This window comes from Pygocentrus nattereri, chromosome 23 (genome assembly GCF_015220715.1).
Source record: "Pygocentrus nattereri isolate fPygNat1 chromosome 23, fPygNat1.pri, whole genome shotgun sequence".
NCBI classification, from domain to species: Eukaryota; Metazoa; Chordata; class Actinopteri; order Characiformes; family Serrasalmidae; genus Pygocentrus; species Pygocentrus nattereri.
Window position 1 is genome coordinate 6,314,244 of NC_051233.1, and position 13,439 is coordinate 6,327,682.

General features: G+C 41.0%; 1 protein-coding gene across 2 annotated transcripts in view; it reads right to left on the reverse strand.

Annotated features, from left to right (window-relative positions):
* The window catches only part of LOC108442885 (astrotactin-2), a 759,455-nt gene extending 747,714 nt beyond the window's left edge, over window positions 1–11,741 (reverse strand). For both annotated transcript variants that reach the window (XM_037533175.1, XM_037533174.1), the window contains exon 1: window positions 11,177–11,741. In XM_037533175.1, the coding sequence (XP_037389072.1) occupies window positions 11,177–11,519 (343 nt within the window). In that variant the 5' untranslated portion in view covers window positions 11,520–11,741. The remainder of the gene's footprint in view (window positions 1–11,176) is intronic.
* Between the last annotated feature and the right edge of the window lie 1,698 nt (window positions 11,742–13,439).

Here is a 13,439-nt window from a genome sequence, read left to right on the forward strand (position 1 = left end):
TTATTCCTAATGACTATCCTGGATAGAATACAGCTTTTACTGACAGCCATTGTTGTTCAACAATACTCACAGTTGGTAGACAGGTGGTGGTCAAATCCAAAAAGGCCAAAATACAGAGAACGACAAACATAACAAACTATATCAGGCAACCAGATCCAGAATGGCATAGACAAGCAGTCAAGAGGTCTAAAAAGATGGTCAGGAAAAAACTAAACGACAATATTACAGTACAAGAACACCTAGTAAAATACTAAGGTACATCTCATCGTATGATACACATAGCAGGTGAAACCGGTTAGTACCCAGGTGAACAGGCACAGTGATTGGAGGAGTGGAGGTTCATGGGTCATGTGAGCTACCAGTGAATTCTGGGAAATGAAGTCCTTAGGAATGTCAGGGTGGGAGGATACATGGGACAATCAGAGAGCTCTCTTGGCTTAACTTTCTATTTACCATGTGAAAAAAATGACTGATTTGACAATTTTCTCATGGCTGTTTTAGCATTTTAATTCATTTGTTTCCAACCAAAACTAAACACTCAAATAAGAGTAGTTCTACAATACAAACAGAGTTTAAATGCAACAGAAATCCTGGTTCTGATAAATAAAAATGAGCAAAAAGTCAGAGACATGCATTTTTTAGTCCTCTGAAATCATTAGGCTTCTCTGAAGGCCGTGAAGGTTCAGAGGCTTCCACACTGCATATAGATATATAACAATATTTTATTTTCTAAGGTTCACAAACAAGTTGCAAAAGACAAAGCACACCAGCAAGGCTATGAAAACTTATGAGTATAGTGATATTTTTTTTTCAACCATTGCAAAAACAGGCTATGAAGGAGAAATGGGAACTCAAACCATTGGTAAAAATGAATGAATCAAACTGATGGGCTGACATCTAATTAGCAACTTGCTACAGATTGCCATAGTTATTTACATATATATATATATATATATATATATATATATATATATATATGTATATATATATGTATATATGTATATGTATATGTATATGTATATATATATATATATATATATATATATATATATATATATATATATATATATATATATATATATATATATATATACTCACTGATCACTTTATTAGGTAAAGTTACCCTTGCTAGTAAAAGGTTGGACCCCCTTTTGCCTTCAGAACTGCCTTAATTCTTCATGGCAAACTTTCAACAAGGTGTTGGAAACGTTCCTCAGAGATGTTGGTTGGTTATTTGAGTTACTGTTGCATTTCTATCATCTGGAACTAGTCTGCCCATTCTCCTCTGACCTCTCACATCAACAAGGCATTTTCGTCCACACAACTGACCGCTCACTGGATGTTTCCTCTTTTTCAGACCGTTCTCTGTGAACCCTAGAGATGGTTGTGTGTGAAAATCCCAGTAGATCAGCAGTTTCTGAAATACTCAGACCAGCCCGTCTGGCACCAACAACCACGCCACGTTCAAAGCCCCTTAAATCCCCTTTCTTCCCCGTTCTGATGCTCGGTCTGCACTTCAGCAGGTTGTCTTGACCACCTCTACATGCCTAAATGCACTGCATTGCAGCCGTATGATTGGCTGATTAGCTATTTGTGTTAACAAGCAACTGGACCTGTACCTAATAAAGTGGCAGTTGAGTGTATATATAATGAAAAACTGTGTCAAAACAAAGCACACAGTAAAAGCTCTATACATTATTTATATGCCGCATTATCCTCACAGTCACGGGAATTAATTAGTCACATTGCCATGGGCTAGTTTCCAGTGCTAGGTATACATTTGTATCTGCAAGTCACACTCTTTTATCAGCAATGCATGAACGCTAAAACACTGCACAGTGCTTCAAACAGTGCTAATAACCATTCTGAGTGCACACTGAATCTAGGGAAGGTTTCGTATATGAGTTGGTCTCAAATCCAGTCTCCAGTGAAGACGACTGTACAAAGTACAAAACTGCAAGAATTGTGACTATGAAACTACACTGTGACTGCTAGATGCCTTGAACTGCATAGGTAGATCAATAATGTGACATTTTGCTTATATTTTCTCAATATTTTGTGTAAATTTAATATATTTTCGTTTGTTTTTTTATATTCTACTTTTACTTATTTATTTTCTGTAGAGAGATGACCTGATTTCCATCACAAGCATTTCAATGCATGAATGTCCTGGCATGTTGTGTAAATGACAAATAAACTTGAAACTTAAACTTGAATAGAATAACAGAAACAAAAGAACACAGAACATGTCTGTCATCCCAGATTATTAGAGTTTGCGGTCCAAATTTTCCTTCCTAATTTAATGTTGAAGCTAGGAAGCTACCATCGTTAATAAACAGTAGAAGTCAATAGTCACCCAAATCTTTTGGTGTAAATACATTCTCTCACACTTTATCGCGATCTTCAAAAAGGTCATGGAGTCACGTGAGTATAAAACTGAAGACATGTAGTTTATGATTTATCTCCACAATAGCAAGTTCACAGCATAACCGTCAATTCAGGTTAATGCGAAGAGATTTTATTCTATGCAATTTTTACAAATTTTGACATTTTATATATATAATATATATCCATCCATCCATTTTCCAAGCCGCTTCTCCGTCAGGGTCACGGGGGGGTGCTGGAGCCTATCCCAGCAGTCTTCCGGCGGAAGGCAGGACACACCATGGACAGGTCGCCAGTCCATTGCAGGGCAGACACAGACAGTCACTCACACACTCACACCTAGGGGCAATGTAACATGTCCAATCGACCTGACTGCATGTCTCTGGACTGTGGGAGGAAACCGGAGAACCCGGAGGAAACCCACGCAGACACAGGGAGAACATGCAAACTCCACACAGAGAGGACCCCGGTCGCGGAATCGAACCCAGGCCCTCCTTGCTGTGAGGCGACAGCGCTACCCACCACGCCACTGTGCCGCATATATATATATATATATATGAATAATATAAATATATGAATAATATAAATATATATATATATATATATATAGAGGATGGGGTTGGTTATTAATGGAAAACATCTGGGTTGCTGTTGACTTCTAGTGTTTGTTATCAATGTCAGTCCCAGAGGCCCAACATGAATTTGGACGCTAACCATGTCTTGGCTGACTGGGGTGAATGGAAAAATTAGATTGTAAATTACATTTTTCTCTGATGTCTTTGCAAGATTGGACTGCATTATTTTTGAGCAAAAACAAAATGTTGGGTTATATGGATACCTTGATTCAATAAAACACTCACAGAAACTCAATAAACATAAAATCTGTTTTGCATATCATAATCTTCTGCCATATCTGTAATGCTAAGGCCAATTTCACAATAACTAACAAACAACAGACTGTGCAGCTCTACTAAGGACCAGTGGGTTTCAAACCCCACTGCATACTTTTTGCCTTTTTTTCCATCCATCTGATTCAACTTATCAGCCTATCAGGTGGCTCATTGGTGGAATCAGGTTAAAGTGCTGCATGGACAGCATAAGGCTGTAGAGAAAAGGATTCCCTCAAGATTTGTTTTGAGAACAGCTGTTGTAGGACACTGTGCTGTCTTCTAATGCAATGCCGATATCTGTCTGTAATACACTTTCTGATTTATCTCTGCAGTCCAGAGGAGAAACCAAAGGGAAAAAAAATGTAGTAATGGTGCAGGATGGTGCAGCCATGTTTGCAACAAAATTGTCAGCAATGTTTTCTGCTTAAAGGAGAATTCGACCCAGACTTCCAATTTTTGTATTATTCTCTACTGCCAGAAAAAAACCCCTTTGAACTATTGTGTGCTTTCCAAGAGAGGATATGCTTACAGTATTTTTCTCTCCAGACCTGTCAAAAGGCATCATTCCAGACAGCAAATGAATCCCACAGGCCACATGAGGATGAATCAAGCCACATGGCAAAAGCTTGAAGCCTGGATTTGCTGACATGTGACTTTTTACCAGGAGAAAAGATTGTCTTCCCTAAGAAGCCTAATTTGCTCATATAGTGCGGTTCTATATAGACACGTTTTATGCTTTTGCCAATGCTTAACCGTTGCTAATTCTGATGTTTTAAGAATTTCGGTCTATAAAAATGAGCCATCTGGACAGTTGTGCTTTAGTTAGTTTCACTGCATTCATTGCATCAAAAAATATACTCGCTCTACTCGGTTCCTGAAAGGTTACTGGCTTCGACGTACAGTTCTAGTAAAAACCTTTCATGGGTTTACACTGATCAGGCAGAACACTATGACCACCTGCTTGTTTCTTCACTCGTTGTCTAGTTTATCAGATCCTCTTAATGTATAGCTGCACTTTGTAGTTCTACAGTTCCAGACTGTAGTCCATCTGTTTCTCTGATACTCTGTTACCCTGTTCTTCAGTGGTCAGGACCCACATGGACCCTCATAGAGCAGGTACTATTTAGGTGGTGGGTCATTCTCAGCACTGCAGTAACACTGATGTGGCAGTGGTGTGTTAGTGTGTTGTCCTGGTACAAGTGGATCAGTTTTTAAACACTGTGTCCACTCACTGTCCACTCTATTAGACACTCCTACCTAGTCAGTCCACATTGTAGATGTAAAGTCAGAGACGACAGCTCATCCGCTGCTGCACAGTTTGTGTTGGTCATCTTCTAGTCCTTCATCAGTGGTCACAGGACGCTGTTGGCTGGATATTTTTGGTTGGTGGACTGTTCTCAGTCCAGCAGCTACACTGAGGTTTAAAAACTCCAGCAGCACTGAGCTACACTCAGACCAGCGCAACACACACTAACACACCACCACCATATCAGCGTTACTGCAGCGCTGAGAATGATCCACCACCCTAATAGCACTTGCTCTCTGAGGGTCCATGGGGGTCCTGACCACTGAAGAACAGGGTAACAAAGTATCAGAGAAACAGATGGACTACAGTCTGTAACTGTAGAACTACAAAGTGCAGCTATACAGTAGGTGGAGCTGATAAACTGGACAATGGGTGTAGAAACAAGGAGGTGGTGATCGGTGTGTGTACTTTTACATCACATGGAGCTTCTTTAATCTTGTAAAATGTTCTTTGAATGAACACAGCTAGAAAAATGGTTCAACCTCATGGTTCTCAGCCTAGTCCTCAAGGCACTCCATGTTTTTATTCTATTGCAGCACCCAACACCTGATCCAGGTAATCAATGTTCAGGGCTGGGAAGGTCTGGAGGTCCCCGAGGACTAGTTTGAGTGCCACTGCTTTAAAGAGACATCCACTGAAAAGTTCTTCAAGCAAACAATAGTGAGTTCTTCTAAGGAAGTGCTTCAAAGAACCCTTTTTGGCACCTTCATTTATAAGAGAGCATTAACAGAAGAAGTGGCACTCCATCAAACACTGAGAATAAAATCAATAGTTTTATGCCAAACCAACCTATGCAGCCAGTATACCCTGGGCTAACAGAAAAGGCTGGCTGTAATTAAGCAGATGTCTGTGAATGTTTTCCAAGTAGGCCAAGCTACTTTTACAATTTAACTCACACCTGTTTGTTTTCTTCTTAATTATGCCATGCTAAACAAATGCATTGTTTCTCGAAGCTGTATGAAAGTTAATTTCGCACAATGAGCCCCTGAAGCTCCTTGTATGGAAACTATACCCAGCTTTTTAATAAACATTCATGCAGTTTAATCAGTTGTACTGGCATAAAAACCACCAGGTATTCAAAACGTAGTTGTACTCTGAACAAGCAGAGCATAGCGTATCCCAAGACTACTTTATGTGTGACAATATAATTGCTGCACACTGACAGATATGCTGAAAATTTGATGAATACAAAAACCATTTAATTATTTTATGGGGACTTGGGAGAGTCAAATATGAAGATGATGATGTTTCGGTGATTTTAGCGTTTTTCATGCAGTTCTTTGAATTGTAACAGTATAATGACTGCTTTTACTAAAGAAACCATTAAGAACCCCCTTTTTTAATGTGTGCTTGACTCATTGTTTCATTTCACAGTCAAGAAGCAAAACTTTGTATCTCTTTTTTTTTTTTTTGGTCCAGTTTTTTACATCATTTAAAACATGCCTGTCGCCCTTTACATAACATGTAAAATTTATGATGAATGGAACAAAAGAAACTACCTGAAAAAAACGTCTGGTTCCACAGACTTGCATTAAAATTTAAGGCTGTTTATTCCTTCTCCTGTAAAAGTTATGATTTTGGAGATTTTGTTTCCAGTTTGTTCCCCAGATTTGAATCAAGTAAAAAAAAAAAAAAAGTTATGTGTTAACACATCCTCTCTACTAAACACATTTTAATATGCTATAATATTGTTGCTGTTGAAAGAAAACCTTGTATCTCCATTTTTTCTCATTTTTCAGTTTTTGAAATAATTTGAAAGTATCTGTTATTCTTTACATTGTTTGTAAATTTTATGATGAATAGCCTAAAAGAAATGACCCAAAATGACATGGGAAAAATTCTGGTTCCATTGACTTGCATTGAAAGTAAAGTAAGTTTTTCCCTTCTCCTGTAAAGTTACTATTTTGGACATACAAGGTTTTCTTCCGACAGTAGCGATGTGCTATTTCATTGCAGTTTAACTTACTGATAGAAACAATACATCAAACATAACATGCTGTAACCTTTGAACAGGCCACATTTTTCCCCAATATGATTAACTCAGCAAATATACTTTCCATTAAAATTTGTACTTTTTTTTTACCTAGAAAATAAAAAAAATATGATTTGACTGACTGCACCCAAACATTTGCACACAACTGTACTTTTAGGGCTTATGCAACACTGCTTCATCTTTGCCTTCCTTGTCAGTGAGCATTACAAATTTTCCATTAAAGATTTATAATGTAAGCTTCTGCTGAGGCTTTTACAATGTGGGATTATTTAATGAAAGTCCTTAACACGAAGCCTTTGAAATACATAGTAGACTTTAATCAAGAGTTCAATATACAGAATCGCTTTACTTTCTCAGAGAGAACTTGGTTAATGCGTCCCTCTCAATCCTTTAGCAGTAAGAAAAGGCCAGGTAAGAAACACAGAGCCGTGTCCCGGCTGGGTATGCAATGGGAAAACCTCAGCAGCAGGCGTTTACACCCAAGACTTCACAACATTAACATATCTGAGGCAAAAAAAACCCTTCCAGGACCCGAACAGCTGCAAGTGCTGCCAGGACCCCAGCCCTAAACCCCACCACTATGTGCTCTCACATGCGCAGAGGCAATAACGCCTTCATTCATTCACTTTGAAAGACATACACACGCACCTTACCTTCTACTCACTGCGGCTCTTTCTTTTTTCTCCCCCCTCTGTCTTTCTTCTTGAAAGCAAAGCCAAGGCCAGCGCAAGCTTTAATCTCACTTCATACCATTTCAAACCTCAGCTCACGTCAGCCCCGCTCCCTAAAATCTGCTCATTTATGATCGCGACAAACATAAACAAGGAAATTAGATCATAAAAGTGCATGGGAAAATAATAGTACTCTACTGCTAACACTAACACCACCACACTGGGTTCTAAAGGTGCATCGTTCAATCCAAGGGGCATCTGGGTTGACTCTTACTCAGGGAAAGGCAGGGCCGCTCAATGATGCTGCATAAATAAGTAAATATATAGTCATCATATGCTTGGAAACTGTTCTGTTTCTTGTTGTACAAGCGTATGTGAGTATGAATGCATTGAGAAACTACTTTGGAAGCACTGGAAGGTGGTGTACGAAGGTGCAGGTGGGAGTTGATCTTTTCAGTGATGAAACAGGGCAGCCCAGTAAAGAAAATGTGCCCACATGCTATATTGATATTTAAGTAAACAAACTAAAAAACTATTAATAATAAATAATAAATAAGCAGTGAGACTACACTCGCGGCACTAAACACAAACTCAGACAGCCAACAGTGTCATATAGTCACATGCGGTCGTATGAAAACGTTGGAACGCGCCTAGTCAGATGACACAGGTTGTTTTGTGAAACACTTTAACCGAATTTTTCTGGACATTTTAGTGTACAACCCTGACGGAGGAGCGGCTTAGAAAATGGATGGATGGATGGATTTTAGTGTACAGTTTCTGCTTATGGGCCGAGTTTAACATATCAGAAGAAAACAATACAATAGAAAGTTTATAACTTTTGCACAAGACTCATTTCACCCCCCCCCCCCCCCCACCCCCCCAACAGGTTAAATTCAGCAGAAAACAGTAATTGTTTAAATGTACCGGAGTGTGGTCTCTGTATGGAATGTGCATTGTTTTATTTATTTATTTATATGACATTTTTCCCCACTCAGAAATTCAACGAAACCTGTCATTTCACCACAGGTGTCCAAACTGAGAGGCGGCCCTCAAAATGCAGGTTCTAGGCTACGTTCTAGATGAATTGTGGGACAACAATGCATCATAAGTAACGCTGTACAATATGAAAACTTGGGTTGAAATCTTACCCAGGGTGAAGGAGGGTGTAAAACTCTAAAGCAGGCTCTAAAACTGTATATCATCACCAATAAACAAAGCATACAAGCAAACAAGCAGGTAGAGAAACAGCTGTGGACCCATGTACACACTGGGACCACCACACATACCACACACAGCGTGGAGAAAACAATGTAACCCTGTAACACCACCACATTGAGGATGTTCCCTATGAAGCTGCTCGCTGGATAGGTTTATTGGGTGAACATTACCCAGGAGTTTTTTTTTCTCCTGTGTAATAAACACAAACAAATAAACACACAGAGAGCAGAAAGGAAACAGCAGGTGTGGGGGGCTGCAGCACTCCCTGATTTCAGGACTGTAACTGATAAACATAATAATGATTAATGTTCTGGACTTCATAATTAATCCAGCAGAGTAAAGACTCATGTGTGCTTGTTCAGGAGTGGAATTTGTGTTTCTAAATCTGCGTTAGCTTCACTGTTGGCCGCTTTGGGGCCGCATCGCTCAAACATGCAGACAAGAAAACAGAGAAAGCCTGTCCCGGTGTTACAGGCCAGTTCTGAGTCCCAAATCAAACACTGCTTTTCAGTTATCTACTGAAATAACGAAGCTTTCAGCGACTTGGAGTGTTTTTCACTATTCAATCTCAGTGTGAATGTGGGCATGACACAGTCAGTCACCCTGCCACATATCAGCCGATCATCTGATGGGTCACCACTCAGGTCATTTGAATAAAATTGGTCCGGAACGAGAGCGGAAAGAGGACTCGGCGGTTGTGTTTGTTGTCTTCTTTTGCTTCATTACAGCACCGCCTGATGAGTTCTGTTTCATGTAACTTAGAATAAAATTGGCCACGTTACACATAGGCTGCCTAAAATTTCAGCGCCTCCAACCTAAACCCCCCCTGGATCGCACCAGTGGTGTAAAGGTGCAGCTTTAAGGACAACTGCTTCATACCATCGCTGTTGAAACAAAATCTTGTAGCTCCGTTTTGGCCATTTTTTACATTTTTGGACATTTCATTGTTTGGAAATATCGGCTGCACTTCACACTGCATGAAAAGTTCAGGATGAATGGACTAACAGTGCCCAAAAGTGCTTGAAATAAAACCACTTTACATTGATTTAGTGAAGTATTCGTCTTTTTCCCTTCTCCTGTAAAGCTACCATCTTCATTTGGAGATATGAAGTTGGGTTCCAACAGCGATGATATCCACAAAGCTGAGGTGCAAATCTATGTCAAGCTGCTTTAAACCCACCAATACAAACTACAAGTAGCTGGTTCTCACACCACTTACATTAACAGAATAAACAAACACAAATAAGTAAACAGCTAGTTGCACCACACTGGGAGGGCAGTGATCAGGGCTTATCAACGTCCAGCTTTCGCTTGCACAGACAAAACAAGGCTGCATATCCATATGGCTTGAGCTACGACCACCACACAGGGGTATAAGGGTGCAGGTTCAGATATCTTCAATACAGTTCATGAGGCTGAATCTTAACCCCAGTGATGCTCTATAACCAGCACCACACTGGTTCCACCATCCAGCTTGCTCTGAGGCCACCACGTTGATGGGGGAAGCCTATAGCGGTGCAGGTGCAGATGTCTGTGTTCTAAACAAAACAAAGTCTTTTCACGAGGCTGAATATTAACCAAACTGGTTGGCTTATTTACCTGCACGTTTGTTTGTTTATCCGTGTATCGGTGTAACTAACTCAAACTGGCAAACGTGACCACGTCACTTGTTCTTGCAGTACTCACACTGGTGCACACAAACACAAACAAGTAAACAGCCAAGTAAACAAAGTGCAGATAGGAAACAGTGCTGACTGTGTGACAACCACAGCACTATCCGGTGATGACCAACCATGTGTAGCTCCCGCCGGACAGATTTTATGTGCTGATGCGGAGGGGCTGCAGGTGCAAATACCTGTGAAGCAGCTCTGTTCTAATCAATACAGGCTGAACTGAACTGGAACTGTTCAGTTGAATTCAGGGGTGAATCTTAACCATGAGTATTTGGTTAGTTAGTGAATGTTGCTATACAACCAGCACCATTCTGGGGGTAGTGATGGTGGGGGGGTGTGTGGTGGTGGTGGTGATGGTGGTGGAGGGAGGGGGCAATGCATGGAGAAAACAAAGCTATTTATCCAAGACCCCCAAGCTGAGGGGGATACCTATGAAGGCGTCCGTGCAAATAGGTGTAACGCTGCTCCATTCAAACCAGTACAAACGGAACTGAAATGAACTGAATTCACTCTAAACTACAACGGGTGGTTTGTTTATCTGCATGGTAAATACAAACAAACACCACAAAGCTCACACTTATTCACCCTAGCCCACTGCTCTGGAGGGGGCAGCTTTCAAGCAATAGTGCAATATAAGCACCTTGCACGCGCTTGTCCTAACAGCATCACGCTGAATGAGGTGCAGCTTTCACGTGCACGGACAAAACTGCCAGACATCCTCGTAGCTCGCGCTTATACCACCGCACTGAGGGACCGGGGGGTTGCAGGGGGTTGCTGGGGGGGGGTATCAAGGTGCACATTGAGCTGAAGTGAAATGAACTGAATTCACCTACTGCTGTAATTAACACAAACAAGCAAACAAACTGCTTCGTATGCGCGCGCAGCTCGCGCGTGCACTCACTGAAACTGACCCCACCGCGCTGGAAGGTGCAGCTTTCAAACAGCACTGCCATACAGCCACGCAGCACGCGCGGACGCCAAGGGAAAGCCCAGAAATAAGGGTCAGTTTCCAAGCCCGCTGCTCGGAGCCCAGACCTTACCCAGGGTGAAGTAGGGCAGCGCCGTGTTGTCCAGGTCGTCCAGTACAGAGATGTGGCCCGGGACGTCCGTCCTGACCAGCAGCAGCAGCCGGGACTCCCCCCCTGCACCTGCGCTCGCGCTGCCCGAGCCTGGAGCCGCGCTGAAGCTGAACTCGTTGTCCCTGAGCGCGGGCAGCGTGGACACGGTCACGGTCTTCAGCTGGCACGCGCCGCTGCTGTCCGCCGCCGCCGCCGCTGCCGCCGCGTGCCTGTCCTCCTCGGTCCGCGCGCCTTTGCACAGCAGCAGCGAGAAGAAGAAGGAGAAGAAGAAGAGGAGGAAGAGGAAGAGGGCGAAACGCGCCATTCCTCTCAGCCTGGTGTCCCCCCTCTACTCTCTCTCTCTCTCTCTCTCTCTCTCTCTCTCTCTCTCTCTCTCGTCTCGCTTTCGTTCGGCTCTGAGTGGAGCGCGCGAGCCGCACGGTCGTTTATAGCGCGTGTGCGCGCGTGCGTGTGTGTCTATACTTGTGTGTGTGTGTGTGCGTGTGTGTGTGTGTGTGTGTGTGTGGCCAGGAGGCGGCAGTGCAGAGTGAGAATGAAAGAGAGTGGACGCGCGCGCGTGTATGAGTTAAGACTCTGCTGGTTTTACACTTTTGACTAGATGGGCGGCGCGCGCATGTGTTTGTGTGTGTGTGTGTGTGTGTGTGTGTGCGTGTGTGTGTGTGTGTGTGAGAGAGAGAGAGAGAGAGAGAGAGAGAGAGAGAGAAAGAGAAAGAGAGAGAGAGAGAGAGAGAAAGAGAAAGAGAGAGAGAGAGAGAGAGAGAGAGATATTTGTGGGGGCTAAAAAAAAATAATAAAAATCAGAAAGCAGAAGCACGTTATTTATTCATTTATTCATTTATTTATTTATCGTCTTATTGTCTTATTTATTAGTATATTTATGGTCGTATTTATTTGTTTATTTATTGTCTTATGTACTTATTTATTAATTTAGTAGAAAGTCGGCAAATAACAAATTAAAACAGCACTTGTTCAGTTAAAATAACATTAGTTCTGAGCATGCCGGTCTTTATTTATTTATTTATTTATTTATTTATTTAATATGCTTACTTTTTTTTTTTCAGAAAGTCAGCAAACACCTCTTACTTCTTAGTTTGCAGTGACCAAAGAATCCAGAAGTAAATTTAGCAATAATATATGTAAAAAAGCAAAATGGCAAAATAAAAGTAAGCTCATTTATTTATTTGTTTATTTATTTATTTATTTATTAAATGAAACAAAAAACAAACTCTTCAGTGCTCTTGGGCATCCAGGAATATTTCTATACACCACACTTTACACTGCTGTATAACAATGTCATAAACATGCTATAAGCATGTCATAGCAGATGCTATATGTTGTCCTGAGTTGTCTTGACAATTTTGAGTAATATAATAGTATCATATTACCATCACTGTAAAATTTAATAATGATAATAATAATAATAATAATAATAATAATATGGATTAGAAGTTGACAATCTGCCTTTTTGCACACAACTTCACTTATGACAAATAAACTAAACGTCATTCAAGTCAGTTCAAGTTGTGGACACCCTGACCTGGACCAACACTGTGAAGAACGCCTCCTAGAGTGACTTCACATGTTTACCCGCAGTTTAACTGACGTCATTCGACTCAAAAAATACTCTGCTCGATAAAAAAAGCATGAAAGATGAGCAAAAGATGAGCAATATTTTACACCAACACAAGTCTCAGAAAAGTGAGGATATCTGTAGTTCACAGCTTTCACTGCATGTTTCACTGCATGGACTCTTATACCAGAATAATACAGCACTGTGTTAACGGCATCTGACAAAATGAGAAGTAAAGCTATTAAGCACGCGTTTGCTCACTTCATAAACAAATAACATTTATAAAGACAAGAAAAGAGTGCGGGTGTTTTCGGACCTCTGCATGACATAATGTTTTAAATAGAAAAGGAAAGTAAACAAAGGGAATACGGTGACAATGCAATTTCAATGCCATGCAGTCATTTAATTGTGTGAAGCACAGTTATGTTCCCTAACTGAAGGTGCTGAAGACATACCTTTGAAGGTCCTGCCCCAGACATACCTGCTTTTTTTGTGAGACGGCAGTGTGTTGTAGCAACATACATTCAAACCAACACTTGCGATTTTTGAAATACCAAACTTTCTTGACTTTATTTGTACTTATTCTGAATGACGCAGTCCTTTTACTGGCAAACAAACACTGACGGTCCAGTTGTACTTGCTAAGACTTCTTCC